We start from the raw sequence: 9,319 nt of genomic DNA, 5'->3' as shown, positions 1-9,319 counted from the left end.
AAGAGACAGATGTGGAAACACTGGCCCGGTGCTCCTGCCTTCCTGGGCCCACAGGAGTCTCCAGAACCTGCCCTGGCGTACCTAGGACTGAAGAAGCCAAGTTCATTGCCACACTGCAGGGGCCATGCACCTGGACAACTAAACAACGTTCTGCTGCCTAACCTACCCATCACACCCACCTCTGCACAGGTAAAACCATCTTACAGGTCTGTAAGGCCCAGAAAGATCTCAAGTAAGAGAGCTAAAAACAGAAAGCCAGGTTTCTTTATCTTCCCCACAGGATCTAGTCCCTGGCCCGCCCCCCGCCCCCCCCGCCACCCAAGAGCCAAGAAGGGCAGCCACCAGTGGCAAAAGAGGAGTTGGTGACACACGGTGTTTAGACCATCAGCTTCCTCTGGGTGTCAGTGACAGGTATTCTCTATTTCAGGGGCAGTCCCACTTGCTTTGAAAAGACATTAACATTCAAATCCTTACAAGTTCATCTGATGATAAATTCTAAGGTCAATTTTTATTTCTACAAAAAAAGGCAGTCAAAACAATATAAAACACATGTAAAGGATATTATTGAGTGAGCTTCAAGTGGAGCTTGACTCTGCAAAGGCTGTGAGTCCAGAGGGAGGGGGAAGGCCGTCTTGTTCCTGGGCTGGCCGGCTGCTCCGAAGAAAGGGGCCAGCAGGGTGCCAGCAACCCCACACTGGTGCTGGCTACAGCCGAGTCCCGCCAACTCCAGCCAATTCCAACCCCGCAAAGGGTCAAACTGTGCCAAGGGAGGGTCGCAGTGGGGCTGCGCTGCACTGAGGAGCTGGGAGAGGGAGCTCCGTGGCACATTCAGATGGAGCTCGGTGACAGGTGAGCGTGGAATTTCACATGGACATTCTGGCTTTGGCGTTGTTGCCTGCACTGACACATCTTCTACAATGGCTGCAGGGAGGAGTGTCAACCTTTGGCTTCAGGAGCCTCTCTGGCGAGAAATTCCTCACACAAGTGCCAGCTCACACAAGTGCCAGCATCTTCTGGTGGGCAGGCCCTCCCCTGGGGTCACCACAGACATGGGTTACCCCAATCAGGCCAGGCCAAAGTTCAATCACGCACACAGACATCAGGGTTTGCCCATTTAATCAACGTTATTGTGGTAACACCAGCCGGATTTTTACATAAGAACTGGGCCTCCCTTTTCACGGAATTTTTTTTTGGGGGGTGATGAGGGGGAGGTGGTGGGGTGGTGAGTGGTAGTTTGCTTGTTTTAAAAATTTTTTTAAAGGATGTTATAAATTGGGGCCAGGAGAATTTGAACCAACTCCCACACAGGGCAGTGCAACATGGGAGTAGAGAAGCCACCAGAATCATCAGGAGTGGTCTCTTCTCTTTGCGGAGGAGATGGGCCTGAGTCTGGGGAAATGAATGAGTGAAAAAAAAACCGAATGCAAGAAGGTGGGAGTTGCAGGGGCAGGGGAAGAAAGGGAACTGCAACATTTTTTTTTTTTTTTTTTTTTTCCTTAACCTTAAGGGCTAAATGTAAATTGAAAATTTTGGATCAATTTGGACAAGAAAAGAAATACCATTCTTTTAAAGTAGATTGAAGCAGTGATTTTTAAAACAAAGAAAGCAGAACTAGAACATCTTAAATTTTTAATCCTTTCTTTACAGGTTACCTAGACCACTTTTGATTAAGAAAACTGTAGAAAGTTAGTAACTGCCACAAGCAAACGCCAGGCGGCGGAACGTGTCAATTTTCCACAGAGTCCTGCTTTGCGGGGTGTCTGAATGCGCTGCTCGGGATCTCCGCTCACACTCGCTGGAATCAGTCGCGGCAGAGTTTAGTCCACAGGTCGCTTCTCCCCATATTTCTTTGTAAACTCTTCAGCGTTCTTACAGAATTTTTTACGGTCCTTAGAGTATTCTTCAGCTAGGTCAGCCCGAAGTGGGTGCTCGGGCTGGGGGTCGTTCACCAGTGCTATGAGGGACTGGATTACTGCCAAGAAAAGGACCAGGCACCGCTGGTTAGAACAGTCTCAGAAAGGGCAAAACTTTGACTGCAACACTGATTTACATCGATGTGCTTTTACGAGAAAGCAGCCTCCCGTTTATCCAAAATTCTAACCACCAGGGCGCAACCCATCTTTTCTCTGTAGCTGGGAGAAGGTGCTGAGCCACAAGCAGCTAATACAACAGCAGTTAACTGGTCAGATGACACCTCCACCTCTCCAGGAACCTTCCTGAACTGACACCCTGGGGAGCCAGTCACCCTCTCCCTGCTTCTCCCAAACTGTGGAGCTCTCAGGCCTAGCAAGAACACCTCCTCACATGCACATACACATACTCGCACGCACGAGTGGAGCTTCTCCAGGGTAGGGATTGGGTGACGTCTCCCTCACTACAATCGGTTCAGGGGAGTTTCCATAAAAGTGTACTGAGACAGCATGGCAATGAAGGGTGCATGACAGGTCTGCACAATGTAAATACATAATAAGCCCACCCTGGAAGACCACTAGGAGCTTCTGAAGCAGCTGAGAAAGGTTCACTTGACACCCGAACTGCTGGAAGGCAGGTAACCTTCAGCACTGTTACGCTCTCAATCGCACAGCTCAGGGTGGGTTCCACAATGCTTTCCCAAAGTACAGTAAATCCTAGATGTACTGGAAGGCTAGCCCTGGGATGGAAGGGCCACCAGGGAACAGAAGATGGGAAAGAGACATCAAGGGGGAAGCACGGAAGGCTCAGCAACCCCAAGCCTCCTCACCTCAGAAGTGGGGTGCATGCAGCCACTTTGCCTTCTCCCACATGCTTCTCCTCACCCCGCCCTGATTAGGACTGGCACCCCCAGAGTTCCATGTTTCTTCCCACTGTCATGTTCCTAGCAAAAAAGGCATCTCTTCTCTGGATTACCGAAGCCATGGATTCCTTTCCTGGGAGCCATGTTCTTCACCCTAGCATTACAAGTTATGGATTACCTGCTACCACTGGCTGGGTCAGGTACAAAGACATAACCAGCCAATAGGTCCACTCTGAGTGGGGGGAACAGCACAAAGTACTCCTGGCCAGGCATCCAAATACCACCTGCCCTCACCTCTATTAGTGTTACCAAGTGAGACAGGGCAATTGAGGGTTCCTGTGACCATGGTGGGCACAGGCGAGGCCAATTGGGTCCAGGCTGAGTATGGAGGAGGTGGGCAGAAAGGGTGGACTGGGGAGAGCAAGCAGGAATGAAAGGCCTGGAAACAGCTCTGTAGGTTAGGGCAGTTTCTCCCTATCTCCACACCACCTTCAGGGGCAGGCATTATCACCTCCCACCTGTAAATATCTCTTAAGAGAAAGCAGGCTCTGGAAGTATATTTCTATCTGTGTATTTAAGATTTACCCTTTCTATATTTTATTCTTGTGTAACAGCAGAAACAATGATAAAGGTATTTTGTCCCTATTTCCCCAACTTCAACCATTGGTATTCCACTATTTGCCGTGTTTCCACATATAACCTAAGTGACTACTTATCTAATATATTTCTCTAAATCACATTAAAAAATAAAAATATTTATATTTTATAAAGGAAAAGTAAATGTTAGTAACTCCAATGGAAAACCACTTTCACTCACCATAAACAGAAGGCATGCATCAACAAACATTAAAATAAGCACCTAAGGCTCCCTCCTGTCCAGCCAGGGGAAGCAAGCACATGGACAAACCCTCTTCCTGAGGACATCTTTCACAGCTTCTCCCAGATGCTACCCCAGCTTGCAGGCCAGGCCCTAATTTAGCAAGCTCCCAGATTTCTCCACCCCATGCTCAGCTGCGAGACTGCTCCATAGACTTCCCCATACTCTTTTGCTGCTCTTGACTTCAGGCTAGAAACCTGAACCACATCTGACTCACTGTGTCAACAAGGTGGCTTCCCGTCTTCTTCCATGATCAGAAACAGTTCTGTAGCAGAACTGATGCTTCATTAGCATTTCAGGAACCTCAGAGGGTTCTTGCCTGGATAAGTACTTTGTGGGAGGTACTGATGAGTTTTCAAGTTTTCCTGTTCACCCTCTGTGATGGATACTCAGGCTCTCTGCTGTTCACTAGCCCATCTTTTTTTTTTTTTTTAATGTTTATTTATTTTTGAGACAGAGAGAGACACAGCATGAGCAGGGAAGGGGCAGAGAGAAAGGGAGACACAGAATGTGAAGCAGGCTCCAGGCTCTGAGCCGTCAGCACAGAGACGGATGCAGGGCTCGAACTCACGAATTATGAGATCATGACCTGAGCCGAAGTCGGACGCTTAATTGACTGAGCCACCCAGGCACCCCAACTAGCCCATCTTAATACCTAATCTATTGGTATAAAAACCATTTTGTTAACTATTAAGGCTAGTTTTTCTTTTTCTTTTTTTTTTTTAAGTTTATTTATTTTGAGAGAGCAAGCGAGCAGAAGCAGGGGAGGGGCAGAATCCCAAGCAGACTCCACACCATCAGCACAGGACTTGATGCAGGGCTTAAACCCACAGACTGTGGGATCATGACCTGAGCCAAGATCAAGAGTCGGATGCTTAACCAACTGTGCCACCCAGGCACCCCAAGACTGTTTTTTCAAAAGATGACTAATTTGTAAGATTTCTGTATCTATTTAATTCTTGTCTGGGAACTTACTTTTGCTTATTTGATCAAGTCAAAATATTTTCCAATTTTTTTTACTTGTTCTGATGAGTATTTCATTCTTTCTCTGTTTCTCTGGGTGCATTTCTGGCTCCTTGGCTAAACTGTAATAAAGTCTAGCTGAGCTTAGCTTGCTTTGATAGTAAGGAAACTGACAGCTACAACAGATTTTCAAACTACAACTGTGGCCCCATCCCAGCATTTTTCATACATAAAACAGCGCATTCATTGTATTTTACAAGTGGTCTAGCCCTATTTTTTTTTTTTTTTTTTAAATCTCTTCCTTGACCCAAATGCTCCTCAGGAGTATTTTTTTCTCCTCCAAAATGTAGGGGCTAAAGAACAAAATCAAATTTTACCTCCCACTCTCAATGTATACCGTCAGAGAATAAAGGCTATAAAATTTCCTTGTTTTTGTTCTTAGTTTCTTTGTAATGGGGAATGTAAACAATATCCATGACATTCCCCCCCCCCTTTTCATGGAGATCCGGGGGCTCCATTCTCAGAGTAAAATGTGAATGGTACATTCCCCCATCCCTAAAGGCTGTCTGATGCCTTCCACAAAATGTACTACAAAATCTAATTAATCTTACACTGTTTATTATATTTACTGAGTCCTCTTTCTAAATTTTATCCACTTGATTTAAGATAATAATGCAGGGGGAACTGAAACATTCAATTAAGGAATTATTTTTCTCTTTATATATTTCTGTCGCTATTGTTTGGTACACACAGAATCCATATTATGCTGGCTTTGTTACAGACTCCAATTTATATGGCAAATCTTATTCAACTACCACATTAAGCCCTTGCTCTACTGCTAAGATATCTACTAGAACCAGATACACTGCTATGCAAAACTTTGTTTTCACATTCCTTTTTTCTGGTATTTTTATTGTCAACATCTACTACCTCTCTGTTTGATACAGTTTTGCTTTGTTTCTTGACTTTTCTCCTGCTACTTTTGCTCAATTTTTTAAAATGTTTATTTATTTTTAGAAGAGACAGGGTGGAAGTGGGGAAGGGGCAGAGAGAGAGAAACACAATCCAAAGCAGGCTCCAGGCTCCGAGCTGTCAGCACAGAGCCCGACACGGAGCTGGAACTCATGAAACTGCGAGTTCATGACCTGAGCTGAAGTCAGACACTTAACCAACTGAACCACTCAGGCACCCCATACTTTTGCTCAATTTTTAATGCTTCTCTACTTTCTAATTAAAAATCAAGGGGCACCTGGGTGGCTCAGCTGTTTGAGCATCCAATTTCGGCTCAGGTTATGATCTCAAGGTTCGTGAGTTCAAGGCCCACGATTCTCTGTCTCCCTCTCTCTCTCTCTGCCCCTCCCCTGCTCATGCTCTCTCTCTCAAAAATATACAAACATTAAAAAAAAATCTTAAAAGTATACAAATTAAGTTGTTTTCAGCAGATAACACAAAACCATGTAATACCACTACTATTTCATTCCAGAACATATTCATCATTCCAAAAACACCCACTCTTATAAAGAGTCACTTCCTAATCCCCTCATCCCACCCGTGACAAACACTAATCTATGTTCTATCTCTAGATTTGCCTATTCTGGACATTCCAGGTACAGCTGATTCTAGTTTTTTTGTTTTTTTGGTTTTTTGTTTTTTTTTTTTTTTTTTTTTTTTTTTTTTTTTTTTTTTTGCAGTAGTTATGTACTGTAAAGTTGCTGTGAATGCTGAATTACAGAGATACTCAGCCATGAGTTACCTCAGGGATGACCAGCTACAGAACCATCCAGCTGAGCCCAGCCAATCTACAGAATGAGAAATACCAAATTGCTGTTATTTTAAGTCATGAAGTTTTAAGGTGGTTTGTAACATAATAATAGATAGCAGAAACAAGGAAGCATATCAGCAAGTGCCAGGGACAACATGCCTGATGTATGTGAGGACAAGCTACAGAACGATTTTCCAGAAAGAAACCCTAACTGTCCCAAATAACAAAATAGCAAGTCTGCCCATCACTTCACACACAACAGTACCCTGTACCAAAATTTTTATCTTAAAAAGCCTGCTGGCAAGGGCGCCTGGGTGGCTCAGTCAGCTGAGCATCCGACTTCGGCTCAGGTCCTGATCTCACAGTTTGTGGGTTCGAGCCCCGCATCAGGCTCTGTACTGACAGCTTGCTCAGAGCCTGCAGCCTGCTTCAGATTCTGTGTCTCCTTCTCTCTCTCTGCCCCTCCCCCACTCATGCTGTGTCTGTCTCTCAAAAATAAATAAATGTTAAAAAAAAAAAAAATTAAAAAAAAGCCCACCGGCAAGTACCAAAAGAACGAAAAGCCTATCTCAGGTATCTGACAGGTATCTAATTTAGGGGTGGAGGGGAGCCCAGCATTTTGGCTATGCGCCTACATCTGCCCATCCTGAGCAGCTAGTCCCTGAAGAGGTGTGGAGCACTTTTACTTGTGTTTGTATCTCCTACAAGCCTCAATGCCCCTGGTCCCACTCCATTTCTCAGGTAAGGGAGGAGATCTTATAACTTTGAGGCCTGGCAGTTTTAGCTGTGGCGCAACCAGGCCTGGAAGGGCTTTCCCTCCCAGGGCATGGTGTTAGATACACACAACTTGGGCTCCTGAAGTTGTGTGAGAGGCTGACAAGGCATTCTGGAACAAATGCAGCTACAGCCTTCCAACACAGAGCTAGGAATTTGTATAGAAAAACAAAAACAAAAACCAAGTATGTGCACTTAAGAACAACTTCATCAGCTTTTATAAACATCACGTCATCCATGATCGAAAGTCACGTCCACTGGAGATCTCTCTACCCAGACTCAACATTTAGACCCATTCCTTTCTACTACTGAGCTGTGAAAGCCTGATGGACACCTTTCATGATGATTATTTCAAACAAGAGAGGCTCAACTTCCCATGCAAAAGGATTTCAACTCCATCTTCCAGGGGTTCCAATGAAAAATTACTATATCAGTCTGAAAAACCATCTGAGGCCTTCCACCCTCATTCACTCCCTTTAATCTAAAAAGACCGTATAGTGGTTCAGGTGGCTACGCACCAACAATATGAGAAAGTTCTGAAGAAAGTTCAAAAGAAAGTTCTGAAGTTAAGAAATAAAAACTAGACACAGTCCATAACAAAATCTAGATACTTCCAAGGGACAAGAGGAAGGCCAACCATAATAATGAATCAAGTACCTTTCCCAGAAAAATTAGCACATGTATGTTCATACAGAAGTACCTGGACACATGGCCACATTCAATTGCAAGGAATTCCAGGTCCACAAAAGCCAACTTTGTGCTTTTATCTGGGCACACAGCCCTTGACCATGCCCCTTCCCCCCAGCACCACCCACTCTGAGCCACTGGCATTGTGCTGTCTGCCAGGTAGCTTTGATTTGCACCCTTCTTTTAGCCTGGCAGGGCCTCTTCAACCTCCCTCCCTCCTTCAAGTCTGAGTTCATGTGCTAACTGCTGTATGAGGTTACCTTAAACACCATTCGCCCTTTCCCACTCAAAGCAGCCCCACAATCCTTCATGAAAACTTCCAGGGACAGTACCTACACCCCCTAACTGCACAGGCAGCAAATGCTGCGCTGGTCTATTTACATGTGTCCCCACTGGTCTGCGAGCACAGGAGGGCCTCCTCAAATACCTGTGCAGGTCAATGGTTTGACTGAGATGTGCCCTGCCCATGAGGAATGGCGGGAACCTCAGCAGCACTTGTGCATGCACTGGAGTTGGGTCAGGTAAGATTTCTCTGGAATCTGTGAAACATGGCATTAGAAAGGACTGAGGGGCCCCTGCCCCACAACAGCATCCCCAGAAGAGCACCACCTGAGAAAGACACAAGAAGCATGCCTTACCTTGGTCGGTTTTGGTTGCTGGCTTCCAGTTTTCAGCACTAATTACCGGCAGACAGACCTGCCCCTTTTCATCGATGTTCGGGTGATAGATCTTTGTTTTAAATGTGATCTTCGGTGGTTTGAATGGGTACTCTGCTGGAAAGTTGATTTCGATTCTGAAGGCCCCCTTATCATATGGAGGGTTGTCCTGCAGGGAATGAGAAAAATCAAAATGAACACGCTACAGTTCAAACACCTGTAGCTGAGACAGGACTGTCCTGTTTACTTGAAAAATTAACTTATTTCAAATAGTATGCCAATTGAAGCCTTGTCACCTTCAGGGCAACCATCAATCAGTGTTTCCGGAGCAGGATGTCCGCAAAGCTGCATAAAGGTCTGCAACTGGCCGTGTGGTCTCTTTCTCTTTGTATCCTTAATAGACTTTGTTTGTTTGAGTAGGTTTAGGTTTACAGCAAAACTGAGAGGGAAGTACAGATATCCCCCACTTTCCAGAAGTTTGAGTGACGCCACTTTGCTTTCTTGAAAGACCTATGTTAGTACCTGTTTTGCTAGCCAACAGACAGAAATCTGAAGAGGATTTTCACTTTTACCAAAAAAGGCAAAAAATGAAAATAGCATTCAGCATCTGTTTTGCAGCAATCATTTATAGAGAGCACTGCACCTGGAGCAGCCAGAGTGGTGGCGCCGACAAGTGCCTTCTTCAGGAACTGCACTCAGCATCTCAGAGTCAAGCCGTCAGAGCTTTGAACTGTATCTGTAAACATCTGTGCTTTACCTTGACTTCTTTTGTCTATCTGTTAGCAAGACGTGTCCCTAAGGTATCAGACAAGCCTGAGAGGTTAATT

The 9,319-nt window shown here is 45.2% G+C and overlaps 1 protein-coding gene across 2 annotated transcripts in view; it reads right to left on the bottom strand.

The window, feature by feature from the left end:
* Positions 1 to 481: 481 nt before the first annotated feature.
* Positions 482 to 9,319, bottom strand: part of UBE2L3 (ubiquitin conjugating enzyme E2 L3) — a 55,945-nt gene continuing 47,107 nt past the window's right edge. For both annotated transcript variants that reach the window (XM_040464656.1, XM_040464657.1), the window contains 2 exons: positions 8,475 to 8,661; positions 482 to 1,972 (listed from right to left, as the gene is read on the bottom strand). In XM_040464656.1, coding sequence (XP_040320590.1) covers positions 1,818 to 1,972; positions 8,475 to 8,661 — 342 coding nt within the window. In that variant the 3' untranslated portion in view covers positions 482 to 1,817. The remainder of the gene's footprint in view (positions 1,973 to 8,474; positions 8,662 to 9,319) is intronic.

The sequence above is a fragment of the Herpailurus yagouaroundi genome, unplaced genomic scaffold (genome assembly GCF_014898765.1).
Source record: "Herpailurus yagouaroundi ecotype Mexico unplaced genomic scaffold, PumYag 490, whole genome shotgun sequence".
NCBI classification, from domain to species: Eukaryota; Metazoa; Chordata; class Mammalia; order Carnivora; family Felidae; genus Herpailurus; species Herpailurus yagouaroundi.
This window is presented reverse-complemented; position numbering and strand designations above follow the sequence as displayed.